This window comes from Azolla caroliniana, unplaced genomic scaffold (assembly GCF_043228905.1).
Source record: "Azolla caroliniana isolate FFs.n. ecotype wild unplaced genomic scaffold, voAzoCaro1.0.p SCAF_16, whole genome shotgun sequence".
NCBI classification, from domain to species: domain Eukaryota; kingdom Viridiplantae; phylum Streptophyta; class Polypodiopsida; order Salviniales; family Salviniaceae; genus Azolla; species Azolla caroliniana.
The window spans coordinates 1146041-1167510 of NW_028230451.1; the positions used below are offsets into that span (position 1 = coordinate 1146041).

General features: G+C 37.6%; 1 protein-coding gene across 1 annotated transcript; it reads left to right on the forward strand.

Annotated features, from left to right (window-relative positions):
* Positions 1–2702: 2702 nt before the first annotated feature.
* Positions 2703–5614, forward strand: LOC147853453 (polyprenal reductase 1-like). The gene is made up of 6 exons (XM_087331841.1): positions 2703–2801; positions 3731–4002; positions 4198–4408; positions 4488–4589; positions 5035–5106; positions 5269–5614. The coding sequence occupies exons 1-6, from the start codon at positions 2706–2708 to the stop codon at positions 5371–5373; spliced, it is 858 nt and encodes a 285-aa protein (XP_087187967.1). The 5' UTR covers positions 2703–2705; the 3' UTR covers positions 5374–5614.
* Positions 5615–21470: the final 15856 nt, after the last annotated feature.

Genomic DNA, 21470 nt, shown 5'->3' on the forward strand with positions numbered 1-21470 from the left:
AGAGAGAGAGAGAGACTGTGTGTGTGAGGGGGGAAGAAAAAAAACGATGACGTTCCAATAATAGTGTCGAAACATGTTTCTCATGTGATGTTGAACTTGAAACTCTGTTTTTTGTGATTGTTTTTCTCGTTGCGAAGCTCGATAAGAGATTTTTCCATTGATTATTTGGATGTTAAGTTTCATAGTCACTGCAAAAAGTTACAAGGAAAATTGTGATTGTCTCGAGTTTGTTCTCATGATCTTTGTAAGCATTTTCGTAGGATACTTGGCCAAAGTGTGACCTGTTAGCCCATAAGTCAGTCCCATGACGAAGCGGTTGTTGCTCACCTAGCATGATCTAAGCAAGGTGAACAATAATTGAGGATTAGATGCGAGCGAAACTCCCGCCAATGGCTAAGATGTTCATTCGACTCTCTTCTCTTTGTAGGAGGTCTGGCAGCCTTTGAATCACAAGTAAGCAAAAAAAAAGGGAGGAAAGAGGACCCAAAGCAAGTTGATGATTGTTTATGGATGTGGTAGTAATGATGGTTGTGAAATTTACAAACGGCAAAAATGTATTGATTCTACAAATAATGAGAAAACATCGTATGTTGCAATTCTCGGTGGGAAAGATGTTATTAGGGATGATTATGATGTTAATAATCGTTGTGATTTTGTTAATGCTTTGCTTTCTAATTTTATGAAAAAATGAGAAATATGTTAAAGATTGTGTAGAAGAGGATGTTGTAGATGTGGTGGTAGAGACCAAGTCCATGTTAGCAACTTTTGACACGTTTTATGATCATTGTGTTATTTTGTATTTCACTAGTAAACTTCCTTTTGTATCATGGATTAAGCGGTGGTTGAGCTTATTCATAATGCCTATGGGTGTATGTGGGTCCAAGAGGTTTCTATGATGTGGTTTTTTATCATCAAAACATTGTACGACTTTGATAGCGAAGGTACCAATCTTTTTTTATAGAAGATTAGTGCATGTGATGGAATGGGTTCCTATGGTTGATTATAAAGATTTATTGAAACAACAATGTCCAAATTGGGTGGTTGTTGATCGTAGTAACTCATTCTTTAGGGAATCACTACCAGAATCAATGTCTCAAATTGGTAAAGTTTTGGTTACTTGCGTTAATTCTTTCAAATGTAGATTTTGCATGTTATGAGACATTTGTTGTAAACTTCCATGATGGTTGAGTATAGAGACATCTCGATTTGGTCAATTTTGTTTTAAGCTTTAGTGGGAAACTTTTGAAGGACATTTTTTTATGTGGTCAGTTAGGGCATTTTATGGTTGAATTAGAATTACATTTAGAATTTTTATCGTCCATAAAGAGGCAAATTTTGACCTATGGGACTAGAGTATACATGTGTTCTTGATATGTGTCTCCTTCCTAAGAAGGGGTATTCATACATTGAAGCACAAAGTCTCTATGTGCGAATAAAGCATGCACATATGAGCTCAACCTTCTCGGTGGTGTCTTAAGTATGGCACTTAAGTTATCACTCCCTCTTAGTATGTCAACATATCTTGAACAAATTGCACTATATGTCGAGCATGTGAAGAGCAAGTGCCATTCATCCTCTACCATGCCTTCATTGCATATTTTGCATGCCTTCAAATTAGTTACATTTTGATACCATGATGCAACTTCAATACCTAACTTGTGAGATCGAGTGCGAAGTAGTGTAAGGGCTCTACGACCATTTCTACTCATATTGGTAATGAGATAAGGTTGGATACGATCAATAGGCATTCTTCCTTTATATTGAGACCAACATTCAAGGTTGACATTTTACACATCCTTTGTTAGTAATGTTGTCCAATCTTGCAACCAATTGTGATATTGTGGGTTTGCATATTCCTTCTGGTGGACAAATGGTGGTACAAGCATTGGCTGATGATTCTTTTATGTTTCTGCACAAGGCTCAAAAGAAAATCTTGAAAAGAGTGTGCAAATTTGGGATCAATTTGCCTTGGCTTTAGGGTTGCATATAAATTGGCGGAAGTCTCGCCTTATTTCTTGTACACAAAGTGATTTGGAATGTTTGGGATGCTGAGGGTTAGTGATTACACGAGGATTAACTTATCGACATTTGGGGCATCCACCGGGTGTTGATGTTACAAATGTTTAATTGATTGACTAGATTGGTAGTAAATTGAAGGACAATTTTATGTATTGGAAGTCTCAATTATGACCCTTTCATGACTCAAAATGGTGCAATGTATCCAGCAACACTAGGCAAGACAATGTCTCCCGGACAAATGGATGAACAAATCTTCTAATTTGTATATCACACACACATACTTGGTGCCATACTTGGTGCTAATGAGAGAGAGTGTTTGTGCCTATTTTTGGATGATGTCTAGAAGAAGAAGGAGAAGAAGAACCCTCTGTCAGATATAACACAGCCTTAAAACCCTGTCTAGAACCCTAAACCCAGATATAACACATTGTCATCTGTGGAGTGCATTGTTTTACACAATTTAAACTGCTTAATCATGAAAATGTAAGTACTTGATGGGTAAATATCTAGCAGCTAATGCTAGCAACATTCCAAAGGGATCATTTTTCAAGTTGTTATTTTATAAGCCATTTGCTTCTTTATCAAATTGGGCTGATTTTCTTTGATCATATTCTCGAATGGGAGTGTGTATTTAGATTGTAAATTGATTGCACGGAACTCAGTTTTGCTTATCACAAATCCTAGCCATGTTTTTCTCTCTCGTCCCCTCTCCTCTTCAACAATTCCTTCGCTCTTTGCTCTTCAGAGGCAAGCTTGTTCTATTATCACGTTCGCCACTTCTTGTAAGTATACATATACTGTATACATAAATATTATGCACACATATAAAATCTTTTTCTATTTGAACTGGGTTCTCTAAAAGAGAGCGAGTTTTCACCATTTTAATTTATAGATGTGTTTTATCGAAGTTTTCTTATCAATTTAAAGTGGTATCTGATCATTTTGGAGAGAGGTATTTATTTGCCATTTTTGGAGGTGTTCCACCATTTTAGGAGAGGCATCTGGCCATTTTAGGACAGGTTCCCCCTCTACCATTTTAGAGAGGTATTTCACCTTTTTAGAGATGTTTTTTAGACCACTTTGGAGGCGTGTTTCACCATCTAATTTGAAAGCTGTTTTTGGCATTTAAATTAGAGGTAAGCTGCCATTTTTTGTATGATATAAGTAGTGTCTGAAGAGAATTATCATTAAGCTGCCATTTTTTGTATGATATAAGTAGTGTCTGAAGAGAATTATCATTTTGTGATGTGTTTTATTGATGGTCGCAAAAAGATAACACATGAATGGTTTTAACGTCAATATTAGAAAGGATTTATTGATGTCATTTAACTCCCTTGGGGATTTACAGGATGATCACCATTGACAAATGCCCAGTGATTTAATCTATTGGATAGAAAGTGTGAGGTTTGCAGTTCTTGACCACACCTTATGGGGTTTGGCTCAAAAGCTCTGAAGGTTTAGATTTTTCCAGACCAAGAAAGACAACTTCACAATTGTCTCTAGCAACTAGAGATGCTTTATTGAACCTTTGTAAAATCACCGGAGAGCACTCTTGTTTGTTTAGAAACTGTAAAGCTGACTGGTTTATAAGAATCATGTTTAAACATGCATTTTAGCCATATTGGGTCCGAGGTACCTTGCCATTCTTAAAGGTTTCTTTACCAATGTTTAGAGAGTTACTGTACCATAACCATCTTGTTTTTGGGTGCAGAACTTAACAGTTCCTCAGAGCTTCTTTATACACTTCTATATACTAGGGACATTTTTTAACGGCTTGCTTCTGTCGATGATGCTTTGCTATATATTTTGTATGCCCTCCTTCATGGGTGAGTTCAAGATGGGAAGGCAAGAAGCATGGAGATCCCTTGTGTTCTTGTTCCTCTTGGAATTGCAAATTTTGAGAAGGCTCTACGAGAACTTATTCGTCACAAAGTTCAGCCCATTTGCCAGGATGCATGTTCTTGTTTATCTCCTTGGCCTACTGTGAGTTAGTTAAATTGTCGCTTATCCATAACTTTTATGGACCTGTCACACCAACACACAACATTAATGTTCATCTTCCAAAAATCTAATACCAAATGTGATAAATGAATGTGTATGCGCGTGCACGCATCATTGTATTGGGGTCTTTACCATTTCTCACAAAGAACATTTTTTTATTTGTGGTTTTATGCACAGGTACTATGTCCTGGCACCTTTGTCATTGTTTCCAAGGGCAGAGGAAATGCTTGTAAAAACATTCCGAGGACTGAAGTCTTATAGGCATGAGGAACTCCACATTGATAGCGAGGCATGGAAATCCTTACTTGAAATAGGCTGGCTTTATTGGTTAGGCGGTCTTATATTTATCTGGGGATGGTTTCATCAGTTTCGATGTCATATGATCTTGGTAAGTTTCAAAGAGTATGAAAAATCTTCTCGCCCGTATTTTAAATGCCAATGTCATGGTTTTGAAATCCTCATGCCAGGCTTCCTTAAGATCAAAGAGTAAAGAAGATCGCAATGTTTATAAGATACCATATGGTGATTGGTTCGAATATGTCTCCTCAGCGCATTACTTTGCAGAGTTTGTAAGTATTACAATGAAGATTTATATGTACATGTAGAAAATTAGAATCTCATCAATCTAGTTTTATCCCAAAGAGATGCATTAAGTACATACCATTGTCCGAAGTTTGTAAATGTATGTGATTTGAATGGGCATCAATGTCATGCTTCAAGGGGATGCCTTTAGTACCCTTTGGCACTATTTTCTTTTGTCAAGTTGCCATTGATGTAAGTCTTCATGGGTTTTTTCCCCACACCATCACACCAGATTGATCATGTGCATATATGTTGGTGCTATACATACGTATGATATCATTTATGATGCATGTTGTAGTACTTATGTGTATATTTTCTTGCAATGAGCTAAAACTGTATACAAAGTTCATATTTTGCATGTCTTACAAATTAGAACGGGGTTAATCCAAACCCAAGATTGGCACCAACCATTGGCAAATTATATTTTTGTAGGTGATGTATTTCAGCTTTATAGTGGCAACAGGGGGTCGAAATATTGATTCTTGGCTATTATTTGCGGTTGTTGTAAGTTTGTTCTCTCCTTTTGTGTAAAACCATCAATACTCCGTCCTCCTTTTCTTCTTCTTTGTTTCTAGTGATTCTCTCCTCGTGAGTGTTGTATTCTGTTACTTCTCTCTCTAGAGCACATGCCTTGAAGAAATAAAATATTGGTTGGTGCCCATACAGGTTCTAAACCTTTGGATAGTCGCCATTGATACACACAAATGGTACAAAGCAAAATTTGAAGACTATCCTGTATCTCGTAAAGCAATAATACCTTTTGTATATTGATTGGACCTATTGTCATTGAAACATTTATTGGGGTTTCAAATTGTTTCATGAGAACTCTCGAGTAGTTTCTATCAAATTTTCAAAGATGATGAGTCCAGCAATGTTTTGTCATGGTTTAGATCGATATTCTACACACACTTCTTTGTTGTAAGTGCTCTTTGCCATGCTTTGTTGCTTGGTGTACTCTTCTCTATGCCTTTAAGAAAGGAATTCGAAAAGAGAAAAGAACTTGTGGATGAAATGTTAAATTCTTCAATATTAACAAGCTGCAGTACCTGCTAGAAAGTAGGCCAAATCATAATGCAACATTCGACATCAATTGTCTAAGCCAACAACTATAGCAAGGCAAGGCGAACAAATTCATGTGATGACATGCAAAGGAAGCACCTTGGCATATAACTAGAGATGCCCCCCCCCTAGTTTTTACATATTGCCAACACAAATTCCAACATAATCCACAGTTTCAAACAACTTATTGTGAATAATACATATTGGTATATAAAATAAATGTGTCCAACATCACAATGAACTTATAAATTGTGTTAACCTACATATATTGAGCAAGCACTAGATTGTCTCATATAATAAAAGGGTTAGTATCGAAAATCTCGCGCGTCTATGACCTACTATCATCTACGCCCTCCTAACTTTACGAAATACCAATATCCACAAAAGAAAAATAGATCTAATTTATCTTTTGTACTAAAATTTTCGTAATGGCTTTATTAAAGGTCAGTCAAATTTTGATATACCCTTCTTCTTTTAAATTAAAGGGTAGCTTTGTGATTCACCCTTTCTCTCATAGGCCAAAAAAATTGTTATATATTTTTAAGGATTCAACTGGGAAATAGGAAACTCAGAATGATACACAAGAAATGAATTGATTGTAAAATACAAACTCAAAAACAAAGACAAGTTATGTTCATTGATAGGATCCATAACCAAGAATAAAACTTAAAATTATCAAAAATGGTATAGGAATCTGTGTGCTTCACATTTTTTCTTATAGAACAAAAAATTGCTATATCTTTATAAAGAATCCACTATAAAATAGAACAGTTCAAATGATATACAAGAGATGTGTATTCTTAAATATTAATGGTTACTATCAACATATGTATGAAACATGCACAAATAAGTATGAATGCTTCAATCATTATCTTTCAAGGTATAATCATGTTCTTTATCAGAGAATAATCCATAAAGAATATAAAAACTAAAATGCATAAGCTCTGAAACCATATCCAAGTATAAATAATCAAGCATTTCTTCAAATGAATGTTTTGGTAGATGCTTCAGATGCTTTGTATACTTGACAAAAACCAATACAACGGACTTGTCTAGCCATTTAAGCTATTTTTGTATAAAAGTTTAACCCATTCATTGCAGTTAATAACACTGTTGACTCAAATTTTGGCATGATACATTATAGCTCACTTGCCAGCAAAACAAAATACATAACCAGTTATAGATGCACATAGTGGTTTCATCAAATGCAACTCATTTATTATTCAAGGCATGGTGATTATGGTGCTTAATGAAGTCTCCAGAAACGTGATACTAGAGCATAAAATCCAAAGGAAGCCAAGTGAGTGATATAAGCCTATTGATTATCCCAAATGACGTGAACAGCCAGTGTATTATTTTATAATGGTAAATAGATCAATGAGAAAATATCGTTGCTTTAGGCTGTATTCTTACCTTTTGCTGTTTTTTTTTATTTTTTACGTTCTTTTTATACTTTGGCCCCTATATACTCTGGGCTTATTTACATACCTAAATCCGAAAATTGATCAAATGTCGTTAAACTGGTCTCTAAACTACAACCAAAATGAATATGAAAATGGTGCTCTGTAATTGATCACTTTGATAATCAAAATATGGCTCCTAAGTTACAGCCAATATGTGATAAAAAGGTAATGGAATTTGTAAATCAAGATATGTCTATTCTATGTTCTATTTTCTATAATTCATAGCTCTAATCCTAGCTATTGTTTGCCAAAGTCCGGGGAAGAGGAAACAGGGGAGAGCCCTCCAGCTCCATCATTACACACAAAACAGGTATACAGAGAGGTTTTCAGCTGAACTATATATAAAATATGTATACATAGTATGAACCATACGTGCCTTCGCATTCGCGTATGGTAAATAGCAGCAATACCATACTTTTGTATTCATTATTTATTATAAGCTAAAACTGTTTTCTAAGGTAAGAAAGTTAAGGTTAAAAAATATAATAAACAAAACATAAGTATGTTTTTATAACATACGTATTCGTTTGAAAACGTATGAAAAAAGAATGTTCTGCAAATGCATTCGAGAATGTTATGTACTATGTATGTATATGGCTTGAGTTCCCTGACTGTTAAAATTTCCTCCTCCTTTGTGTTTTGGGGACATTCATGCACAAAAGCAAGGTAGTTCTATCTTTCTTATCTGGTTCATTAGAAAATATGAGACCCAAGTGTTTTGGGGACATTCATGCACAAAAACAAGGGTAGTGTCTTCCTTATGTGGTTCATTAGAAAATATGAAACCCAAGTGTTTTGGGGTCATTCATGCACAAAAACAAGGGTAGTGTCTTCCTTATGTGGTTCATTAGAAAATATGAAACCCAAGGCCTCCTAATGTCCGAATGAGAATGTGTGTGTGTGTGAGAGAGAGAGCGAGAGAAAGAAAGAAAGATATATTAACGTCTTTTAAGACGCCAAAATTGCCTATAAGACCAAATAAGAGAGAGAGACTGATTGCAATCTATGGGATGGGCCCTAACCTATGGTAAGAATCAAACTTGCGTTCTCTCAATTTTATGATTTTGATGCTATGGTGTAAACCACCAACCCAACAATCAAGAGATATTGTAGTTTCTACAAGTTCTCTATGGATGAATAATTTGCATTTAAGTTTGAAAGCCATACACCACCTTCGAGGGAAGCTTTGCATTTATGTCTTAAAGCCTTACACTACATAGTACCTTAAAGGAAAACTTCGCATTTATATCTATTCGCTTTACACCACCCTACAGGGTTTGTTTCTCTTGCCATAAAATCCTCGCCATTGTAGTAGGGGAAACATGGGGTTTTCAACTTGTCATGCTTGTTTTATAGTATAACAACACACATACACAAACAATGGACACAATTCACTTTTATTTTATTGTTAGGTAGCTGATATTTTTACCAATGAATGTCGCAACTACAAAGTAAGGAACAATTAAATATTGAGATTGGTAGAAATTAAAGTCTTTGTGATGTTTGAGGTATAACTATGTGCTTATCTTAATTTCTATGTAATTAGGAGGTAGGAACCTTTGTTATTGCTAAATACACAAATACATATGTACACAAATTTGTTCACGTTTTGATGCATATGTACACAAAAGGCTTTCACAGATATGTAGGTCCCTTTGAGGTATCAATACCCCTGTTCCGATGTTATGCATGTGTGTGTCGGTATATATTCTCTCTACTAAAACTACCCTAATATCATTCTAACTCATAGTACACTCAAAATGATTTTGCGACTAAAGTGGCTTCATGAAGTCATTTTCCACGATCCTTGGGTTGAAAATGGTTACCTTCCCTAAAAACAAAAAACAATGGTAATAAATGGGTTAAAGAAAGAAGTCATAGTCCTCATTAACTCAACAAGGTAATTTTAAGTACATTGTTGGGTGTATTTGATCTATGGTAGTGCTACAATAGATCTTCGAATGACTTTATAATATGTGTTGGTTCTTCTTAGTAATACGGTACAAGAATTACAATAGGCTAGCCTCTTTTGAATAGTTCAATTGTCACTACCACTATATCTATATGTATTTGATGGCATTTAAAGCATACAAATTTATGTCATTGTACTTTGATCTATGTCATTTAATGGCCTCCTTCACTTAGATTAGGCCTTAAGCATATTGGCCTTCTTAATGTGATTATCGTATGTAACATGGAGTTAAATCCTACACTCAAGAGACACGATTAATAATCAAGGAGAATATTGGACACTTACATACTTAATCAATACTTAATCAACACTTGAATTAATTTTTTTCCAAACAGATACTATATTAATATTAAGAAACGCCCTAAGTCTATACATAAAAGACAAACATTTTGGTAATGAGCCCCTTTCTAAGTTCTAATTCTTGGCATAAATAAATACTTTGATGTAGAGTTAAACATCTATAAAATATTCCTTTATCCCATACAGCATGAAACTCCAATCTTTTGAGACCCACTTGATGCATATTACTTTTGATGTTATCCAAAGAACCTCTAAGATTATGCATAGTTTCCATTATTGTTGAACTCATGGAAAGACAAGAAGGTATGAGAGAAAGGGGTATTATTTTAAGCGAGGAAAATAATGTGCTTAGAGGAGTGTGGTGGGAGGTGCTTTATGCGTCACTTCATGGTCCAGTCCACAAGCCCTTGGGACATGCATTTATTTCTAGGAGTCATCAATACACTTGGTAGAGTACTAGAAGTGGTACTCCTAAAGGATAATGATGGAAGCCCCCCCACAACATCAAATGATGGCACATAGCACCACATCCGTCACCACAACCTAAACACATACTAGCACCTCTAGCCCAAGGATACGAAAACACATGGAATTCGTTGGAGAACGAGCTAATAGGGAGAACTCAAAAGATCCCACATCGTTAGGGTTCCGCTCTTGCTCTTGACACAAAATGACCGAGGCACTCCTCCAACTAGCGGTGATCAAGACCACAACACCCCATAACTCACCAACAGTAAAACAGACCTCCTAGTTAACTCAGATGCAATTCATGACATTATAAAGATAACGTTTGTGCTCGATTGCTAGTTATTTGTGCTCTCCCAAGCTAAGTTGGAGGATCAAAGCCAAGCTTCTAAAAATCATTTGCTTGCGTTACCACAATTATGCGGTCTCAATAACCATTCCATATGTTTAGAGGGGTAAAGTGATGAGATGTTTTGGTACGGAATTTTGGGTTATTGAATTAGTTGTTATCGTCTGGTAATGTAAAGAAGTGCCAAATTACCAATGTTAAAATACTTAGACTAAGGATCACGTTTGGGGGAGAGTGGTGTCGATAGCTTTTATGTTTATGAATGAACTTTGCAACAAATTTGCCAATGAGGGTAGGCATCTGCATGGAGTAAGGAGCATATTCAATTGTTTTCCTTTTGGATTTGGTTGTTTCCATGCCATATGTTGTTAATGTGAGTTGATGTGCACTTACTCTTTTTGCACCAACCTTTTGTCCTAAAATGCAAGCTTCTCAATGTATGGTTATGAGCATAATCCTCATGTGTACCATGGTTTTCTTGGAGGAGGTTGACTATTGCATAACATGTCATGTTATTAACTTGTAGGATTTCTATTAAGTTGGTAAGATTTAAGGGTTTTTTTTATGTTGGGCCTCTTCATTGTAGCATTCTATGCTAGTAGTGAAGCATGATGTGGTTTCCCTCTTCATCGCAACACTTGGTACATGCAGGATACATCTCATGTAATCTCACTAGCATGCGAATCCAATTCATAAGAGATTCATGGCTAAAGGATGAAGGTAATTGGGTTTAAATTTTATCCATGATCTATCGTCTTGGTTGAATTCCCAGTCATGCTTGGGGTTTTGTGCCAACAACCTAACCTCAATTTGAGTTGTAATTGAGTGGTCATCCATCAATTGGTGGTCTTCTTTTCAAGCACATTTTGCATATGCACTTGAACACCTTAGATCTTATTGCCCTTCTACATGTAAATTACATCACATCCAAATTCCATTAGTAGTTTGTTGATCCATAAAAAATCTTGTCCTGATAGGTAGTCATATTCTTGTTCCTTCCTTCACATACTTTGTAACTACAAATATGAGGTAGAATTCTACCCATACACTTTTAAATATATGGTTCACTATCATACCCTCCTTTTAGTAGGGACCATACATGTTATACATTTTGTCCCCACTTTTATGAGAAGTGAAGGATATACAATAAGATATATTTTTATTTTTATTGTCACATCGATGATGATTCATTCATATATCATGTGTGTGTATGTGTTTGGGGGAGAGGGGGGACCATACATGTTATACATTTTGTCCCCACTTTTATGAGAAGTGAAGGATATACAATAAGATAGTTTTTTATTTTTATTGTGTCATCGATGATGAATCATTCATATATCATGTGTGTGTGTGTGTGTGTTTGGAGGAGAGGGGGGATTGGTGTGTCTCTTGATATTGAATGCTTTTTTATATTGATGAATGTTGCAAGTAAGAGAAGATATAGACTGTGTGTGCGAGGTATACATCAGGGTTGAAATTGTGGGGAAAGCAAGCTCAAATATGGTCTAAGGGACCAAAGTATTATAACATGTTGGAATAGCACATGTGGAGGTAAGCTGATTATATATGTACATATAATCAAAGAAACATATTATTTATGTCCACAACGAACCAATGGAATGCCTAATTGGTGAACAACTTTCACGTATGGGAGAAGATAGATTTGTGAATCAATCAATATATATCTTACAAAGATATATCATTAATGTTGTCATTGATATGATACCTAATTGGTGAAACATTTACACATGCGTGATATTTAGCTACATATGCAATGAATTATCTATTATTTGAAAATAAAAATAAAATCTATACCTTCCCCCCTTTTTGGTTGTTAAAAATTGAGAAATCTCAAAGTTCGACCTTTGCCTTGGGCTACGCCCATCTCATGGGTCACAACCAATCTCTTGTAGACACCCAAAAGCTATCTATCTAGTTAATTAGCTCTTTCAAAAGAGAATATAAATAGGTTATTGTCCCTACGAAAATAATGAGGATCTTACAATAAGGTAAATACTCAATGGTGTTGGGTGTGCAAGCTAAAGAATCTGCGCCAAGTAATTGTGTATGTTCAACCTTGATTGCATGGGAAACACTACATAACTTTTTATCTTATAATATTGTTCTCGGAGTTATCCTATTTACTTGTGCAAAAAGGTCTCGAGTTCAAATTGCTCTCTAGCCTTTGCTACTCAAATTTTGTTTACCCTAATCTTCCATACTCTCTTTCATTTAACCAAGTTATTCTTCTCGAGTTTTGTCCATCTCACCATATCCTAGTCCAAAATCCTAGGGGTTCCACCCATGCACACACAAATTTGACACACACAATAACAAGAGAGTGATATGATGCTTAAATGGTGAAATCACAACATTAATTTCAAATTGCAAAGTAGTAATTTAATCTTTAGGTAAGGTAGAAATGGTTTAAATTTAATCTTATTAACCACACATACTTATGTGTATAGGACACACTAAGGGATAGGCCAAATGATCGGCCTAATATGATCCCTCCAAGCCTGAGTATATATATGAGGAACTAAAGGCTTGTGGGGTGTTTATCATTTTCAGTGCTTGTCATCTTGTAGAGTGCATACCTACTACTACCTATCATACTGTAGTGCAATTTTGGAACTTGGGTAATGTAGGACACTCTTGGTTAAATGCTTATTGGAAATGGCTATGGGCCATGCAAATTCCTAGAAAAGCTATGTTGTTTAGATGGTTGTTGGTACATTATGGCACCCTTGTGAAGTCATGGATGAAGGGGCATTGCCATGATTTAAAATGTGACAATTGTGGTTTTCCCAATGAAACGGTGCACCATGTTTTATGGGTATGCCCTATAGCTAGAGTAGTATGGAAAAGAGTGTTGAGAATTTTGCATCCTATTTATGGTAAACAGGTGTACACATGGGATGGGGTTTTGTGAGATGGGGAAAGTTGGTTGAAGAAATACAGAATCATGAAAGGGACTGTGTTGATTTTCTTCGCCTCTCTTATGGAAGACATGTGTTGGAGGCCTCTTATACTACACCAATCCATTGTTTGGAAGAAGACAAGGTTTGGTCTACTGTATCTTCTTTAGTAGTTTGGATATTATGGAAGGCAAGACGTAAGTGTGTATTTCAAAATGTCAAACCGAATGCGGTTGAGTTAGTCAAGGAGATATGGTTGATGCTCTTGCATACTCTAAGAGGTCAATATGAGGCAATACATGGCAAGCTTCATGTGGTGCTTCGCAAGCAACAACAATTTAGAGAAATTTGGAAAAAGGCAGAGGTCTTCACCTATTTTGGGGACATAATAAAATGGAGATATGCTACACCAAAATGGCTTTTTTCTGCCACCCCGTCTTGAAAAGACCTTGCATGAGGTTTCCGCTACTAGACATGTTGATTCATGTGGGTAGGAGGGTTGTAATATATTGTATGGATATGTTGTAGCCTTTGGGCATCTTTTCATTAATACCACGATGAATCTTGACTTAAAAAAATAAAATAAAATAATTTGCCTTCAATAATCCATGAGTTTAAAACACCACACTCATGAAAAAGCCAATGTTAATAAATGTCTTAGATGAAGAAGTTGCACTTCTCATTAACTTGACAAGAAGGATTAAATAGAGTATTTTGAAGATACTTGATGATAGGCAATGGTTCTTTTGACTAATAACACATTAAGGAGTATAACTTGATAGTGTTCCTTTGGATGACATTCATATTGATATTAACATTTCTTATAGAAATATTTTATACATCTAGAATGTAGAGTTAGTTTCCTTCCCAATTACATTTATAAAATATGAAACCATCCATGTCTATTATTCATTGATAACTCAATGGGACCTACATATGTATCCAAGCCTTCTGTGTGCAAATGGACCAGAATTTGGCACATTCGCCCAAGTGACTTGTAAGCATTCTTGAATAGGGTAGATATCTTATCTAGCTAAAAAGTGTGGAGTTTGGTATCACATTTTATACAACCTTCGTATTGTGGTGTGCATGTGTTCCTTTGTGCCACCCTTTTAGCACACCTTTTTTAGCATGCATGTTGCTAAGCCAACCCACCCTTTTAGCACACCCTTTTTAACACGCATGTAGCTAAGCCAACCCAAATGGGTACCTTTGTATCGACTATAAATTGAAGAAGAAGTAAGAAGATAAGCATGCTGGTTTTGATCTCTTTGTGTGCATTTCACATCTTGGTGGAGATGCGGGGTAAAAAGTGTTAGGATTGAAACCGGCCACAACCAATTGATCGTATGCGTATTTAGGTGCAAAGAAACGAGCATGATAGTGCATAGACAAAAAAACGAAGAACAGACACGAAAAGATAGAGACACAAGAATTTAGTGTGGAAAACCTGAATGTGAAAAACCATGTGGAGTCCACAAACTCCAAAACTCAATCACTATGTTGAGAGGAAGTACAATAAGAAACTTTGAGGCAATGACCTCGAGATCTTCTCCTTCGTCTGTTAGACAAACGGTTACAGAGTAGACACCCTCTCACTCTCACTCACTCTCACTCACTCACTCACACTCTCTCTCCCTTACACTTAGTTATTGGGTTTTACTTAGCTTGCAGTTCATCGGCAATGTCGAGTTGACCGGATTTACGCTTTCCATGTCGAATCTTTGGAGCACCTTTGTCACGTACTTCTCCTGTGACAACCACAATAGCTTCTTTGTCCGGTCCCAAACAATGTGCATTCCCAGTATTTGCTTTGCCGGACCCATATCCTTCATCGAGAATGACCTACTCTAGGCCTTCCTCAAGGTTCTGATTTTCTTTGTGTCTCGTCCGACTATTAGCATATTGACAACATACAATAGGAGGATAAGAAAATCTTCTGAGTCCATCATATTTCTTAACAAAGACACAATGATCGGCTTGTGTCTTGTCGAAATTGTGATCCACCATGAAGGATTCGAATTTTTAGTACTATTGCTGAGGTGCTTGCGCTTGCTTCAGCCCATATAAGCTCTTCCTCAATCGGCATGCCATGTTTTCTTTACCTTTCTCCACAAATCCTCCTTGCTGGTGCATGTAAATCTCTTCCTCCAAATCTCCATGAAGGAAGGCAGTCTTGACGCCTAGCTACTCGACTTTGAGGTTCATGTTGGCCGCTATGCTCAACACAGTTTGGATTGACGTCATCTTTACAACTAGGGCAAATATTTTGTCGAAATCGACACCCTTCTTTTGTTGAAAGCCTTTCACCACAATTCGGGCTTCATAACTGGGTGGATTCTCATTTGTTCTTGACTTCAATTTGTATAACCCACTTATTCCGAAGTGCCTTCTTCCCTTTCAGCAACTCGGTCAATTCGTATGTGTGGTTCTCATGCAAGGAATCCATCTCGTCTTGCATGACACTCAACCACTCTCAGTTGTGGCTATCGTTATTAGCTTCCTCAAAGCTTTCTGGCTCCCCCTCATCAATTAGTAGCACATAATCACTATGAATGATATTTCATAGAGGATATCCTCGACCTTCTCTCTCTTAGAGGATATCTTTGGCCTTCGTTCGACATAGTCGGCTCTTGTCTGACTCCTTTGGTCAGTTCTTCATCTGAATCAGATTCAGATCCTTGTTCGGCCAGTTCCACTTATTCCTCAGTCGGTTCTCAGTTTTGCTAAGTATTTAAACGGTCGACTGGTTCAGATTCGACTTCGATCAAATCGATTTCTGTCCGATTCGGTCAAAGTCAGCTCTTGTCCGATTCCTTCGGTCGGTTCTTCATCCGATTCGGATTCGGATCCTTGTTCGGACAGTTCCACTTGTTCCTCAGTTAGTTCTTGATTTTGCCTAGTATTTAATCGGCCGACTGGTTCGAATTCGACTTCGATCAAATTGATTTCTGTCCGATTCGACCAAACATAAACTTGGCTCGAATCAACGGCTAGAGGCTTATTTTCCTTCTCCCAATCGGCTAGTGTCTTTTCTTCCATGAAGACAGTATTTCAGCTCCCAATCACTTTCTTATCGATTAGGTCCCATAGTCGATAGCTGAATTCATCATTGTCGTAGCCGAGAAATATCCATGGCCGAGTTTTTGGATCTAATTTTCCCCTTCAATCTTAAGTCACATGCACATAGGCAAGACAACCGAACACCTTCAGGTGTCAGTACAACACATCTTTGCCGGTCCATACTGTGAAACATCTCCGTCCAAGGGTAGCGAGGGTGATCTATTTATCACGTACGCTGCCGTCATCAACGCTTCAACCTAGAATGTCTTGGATAACTTGGCATGTGCTAACATACTTTCGATCCTTTCCATTATGGTCCGGTTCATCCTTTAGGCCAACCCGTTGAGCTTTGGCGTTTTTGGTACTGTGTACTCATGACGAATACCTTGAGTTCGGTAGTACTCTTCGAATTGCTCGCGGTATTCACTGCCATTGTCTGCTCAGATTGCTTTCAGTTTTCGGCCGGTGCCGCGAATTTACGCGTGTGTGTGCGAAACAAAGGTAGGACCATGGAGGCCTCAGACCAAGGAGCGCAAGAAGGGAAAGAAGAGAAACGACACACCATTATCAGCAAGACAGGTACCAACGATTAATTAGGGAAATAGAGTAATTACAACTGGCTCAGTCGGGGCCGAGCTACAAGCTCATCGAACAACTCACACACTCACGCACCAAGATACAATAGGGAACCTCTGACGGGAGCACACGAGCTTCCTACACGAGCAGAGGTGTCCGTGCTAACAAAACGAAGCAGAAGGTAGAGAGCGGGTGCTCGGTTTCATATCAGGTTTAGTTGAACCTTCGGAACGTGTCAAACATCCTTTAGCACTAGTTTACACCCGGTTGATGTCATCATACACACATCTCCTATGCCGACAATTCGGCAGGCCCTTTATTTCCCATCTTCACAAGACAATGGTCTCTGGCTTTGTACGATGAGAAGCAGTTTTGGTCGTGGGTTAGGTGGAATGACGCACCCAAATCGACCACCCATGTCAATTCTTCGCCAGGGAGATTTGCTTCATTCTGTTCACTAATAAACAATAGCTCCTCTTCACTCGCGGCTATTGTTGAGGTGTTCTTTTTGTCTGGGAACTTCTTCGGCTCTACACCATCACTCCCCCTTTCTCTTTCTGAAAGTGTCGGCAATTCTTTTGAAAGTGCCCTGACTTCCCACAATAGAAGCACGTGGGCCTCCGCCTCGACTTCGACCTCGCCCCCGATTTATCTCAATTTTGGGGACTTCTATTTCAGCCTCTTCCTCAGTTCATGTCAATTTCCATGACTAAGACCATTGGGTCGGCAATGGACTCTGTCCTTCCGGCGAGGTTCTTCATTCAACAAGCTCGACTTCACCTTCTCTAGGGATATATGCTTCCCTTCTGGTCCGACGTTACCCAATGTGACGTTTCCCAGCTGTTCGGAAGGGATCCCAGGAACAGTAATGCCAATACCCCGTCGGATAGAGGTACTTCTAGAGAGGTGGTTTGGTTGATAAGTCCCTGGAAGGTGTTCATATGATGAGCCATGCTGTGCCATCCTGATACTGGAGTCTCATGATCTTTCTAAAGACCAAGATTCTGTTCACGACGTTCTTGTTCTCTAACATTACACCAATCTTCTTCCAGAGGATGTCGACACTCGTCTCTTCATCAAAGTTGTTGTATAGACTCATGTCTATAAAACACCTTATGTATGTTGCCGCGTTCAGATGCAACACTTCCCAAGTCGATGCTTTGATTTTGTCTGGCTTGGTCTTGTCGTATTGCACCGGCAACCACAAGTCTTTGCACACGAGTATATTCCGCATCTTCGACTTCCACATTGAGTAGTTGGAGCCGGTTAACTTTAACATTCCGTTGAAATAATCATCCATTGCTCTGATACCACTTATTAGGATCGGGACCGGCCATAACCGGTTGATCATATGTGTATTCGGGTGCAAAGAAATGTGCAGGATAGTGCATAGACAGAAAAACGAAGAATAGACACGAAAAGATAAGAGACATAAGATTTTAGCGTGGAAAACCCGAATGGAAAAAACCTTGTGGAGTCCACAAACTCCAAAACTAAATCACTATGTTGAGAGGAAGTACAATAAGAAACTCCGAGGCAATGACCTTGAGATCTTCTCCTTCATATGTTAGACAGACAGTTACAGAGTAGGCACTCTCTTACTCTCACTCTCTCTCTTTTACACTTAGTTACCGAGGCAACTACAGAATGTAACATTACAATAATGACTGTTATACACATAAAGTTTGTCCTAGTTGTATTTATACTTATACAACTTTTTGATAGGATCGTGACCGGCCACAACCGGTTTTACTTCCAATGTTCGGGTACAAAGATCGACAAAGACAGTACACAGACAGAAAAACAAGTACAAAGACACAAGATCTTTTACGTGGAAAACCCGAAAAAGGGAAGAAAACCCACGAGAGTCCTTGAACTCCAAACTAGATCACTATATGGGGAGGAGTAAAACGTGAAGCTCCAAGGCAACAACCTTGAGTTCTCCTTCATCAGACAAACTGTTGTAGAGTTACTCACTCTCACTCTCACTCTCTCTCAATCTTACACAATTACTAAGGCAACTACCTTCTTTGTTACTATACACAAATAATGATCAACGACAATGATTCACCAACACTTAAAGTTTGCCCTAGTTGTATTTATACAATATACTTATACAACTTTCTGGCTATTTACAAATATAGTCCACATGGGGCACATTTAGACTATTTACTAATATAGTTTCCCGAATCAATTATGTACTTGATTCTCGATTTTTGATTTCGGCCTCAGCCAAAATACTCATTGACTCCATGGAATTGGTTCTCCCATGTTCCATGATTCGAGCTTCACTTCCATATGGAGGGACTTGTTATCCAACACTTTCTAGCTATTTACAAATATAGCCCACATGGGGCACATTTAGACTATTTACAAATATAGTCTCCCGAATCGGTCATAAAATCGATTACTCGATTTTGGGTTTTGGGTTTTTGTCCTTGGCCGAATTACTCATCGACTCCATTCGAATCAGTTCTCCCTTTCCTTCGATTCGAACTCCTCTTCCCATCCAGAGGGGCATGTTATCTAACAAAAATGTGCATGCTAAAAAAGGTGTGCGAAAAGGGTAGCACAAAGGAACACATACACACCACAATATCAATTAACCCACATGTGAGATTAAAGTGCATCAAGTTACTCAATAACATTTCATACTACATTTACATGCATTATTGGGTGATTTATAAAAGTGAAATTAGCAAAGGATGGTTATATGTGTATGAATTCAAATTTTGAAAAAGCCTTCTATCTATGCTTAGTTAAAGTTGTTGCACCTACCTAATCACTTGGAAATTAAGACAAACACATAGTTATACCTTGGGCAAAGTACGTCTGGTTGCAAAGGTTTGAAATCATTTGTATCCAATGTCAAGTTTTAATGGATGCTTACTCTCTGGTTGCAATATTCGTTGGTAAAAATGGCACAAACGTCAAATTCACATGTCATCTACCTAGCAATAAAAAAGTCAACTTGTACACGGTCTCTCTCTCTCTCTCTCTCTCTCTATATATATATATATATATAGAAAACAAATACAACAAGACGAAAAGCCCACGTTGTCTCTACTACAATGGCGACAATTCTATGGCAAGTGAAACAAACCCTCCAAGGTGGTGTAAGAGTAGGACACATACATGCAAAACACTACTCTGTGGATGAGTCGCAACAATAGCCAAATCCTTTTTTTGGGGTGAAAACACACAATTATATTAATAAAAGTGTGCGAAAAACACTACTTACAATGGATGTCACAATGGAGTACAATCACCCACTAACTACACTACATGGGTAGTGGAACACATAGTATGTAATATAGTTGAATGCATTGGCAAACATTCTTTTTCGTATGAATGCAAACGAATGCGCATGTTATCAAAACATTCTTATGTTTTTTTACACTTTTACCTTAAATTTTTTTTTAACCTTATAATAAATAATGAATACAAAAGTGTGGTATTTACCATACTCAAATGCCAATGCACGTATGGTTCATACTATGGTGGAACATGTTGAATTGCTAATAGACAAGATGAACACTCCATTGAGGAAATAATTTCCACGTGCTCCAATAAAGAAAATTGCCACATTAATACTCTCTTCAACTTTTGTAGATATGATTTCAACTTGTGTAATTTGGGCAAATACCCACTGTCTAGGCGTCAAATAACACTGTGATGAAACTTGCCAAATTTGAGAAATGTAACTCCAAATCTGACAAGCAATCCGACATTTTATAAACCGATGAGTACTCACACACACACACACACACACACACACCGACATTTTTATAAACCGGTGTGAAATTTGTGTGAAACGAACAAAATCAAGAAGGTGTAATGTGTACTCAAACATTTGCAAATATAAGACTGAAGCCTAGTAATATTTTGAGCATAGAAAGGGGTGCAAGCAAGGCTTGAACCTTGCACCTCCAAGATAAGAAACAAATTAACTTACCACTAAAGCCACTACCAAGTGCTTTAGAATTTATATATTTTCTTTTCATATTCATTATTTTGTAGGAAGCAAACATATAGAAACCGGGGGCACAAAACCATGGTTTTAGCCCGTGGTTTTAGCCTATAGTTTTTGCATGGAGAGACCTATAAAAGCTTGTAGTTGGGCTTGTGTAAGGGAGGCAAGTGATGTAAGTAAAAAAGAAACTTTTAATCAAAGATCTGAGTTATCCTAATGGTGATGTATCTTGTCTCGTAAAACTAAAGTCAAGGGTTCAATCTTTATCTCAATCTCTCTCAATCTCTCTTCATCCATCTATCTATCTTCAATACTTTCTCGCTTACGCTGCTAAAAACATCGAATCCTTCCGATCCAGGACGCCGGTGGTCCCGCTTCATTTTGTGAACATGCAAGGATTTCCTCGACATCTTACTTGGTCAACCGATACTTGGAGATGGCGTCCTCAAGCAATCAAGCGGGAGACTTCGAAATGATGATGCTGATTGTTGAACAAATGATGAGATCTCGAGACAACGATGCGAGCGTGGAGAAGGCCGTCGACCGTGTCGTGGAGCTCGAGGGTCAATTTGACGGAAGGAACATTACAAAGTTCCTTGATGCATACAAAAGGGAGATGAATCAGAGGGACATGTCTGAAGCGTGTCAAATCACAAGTTTCAAGAGAGTGGTCACCAACAACATTCAAAGGCGCGCCATCGAGCTTCAAGAAGGGAAGACAACGTGGTCG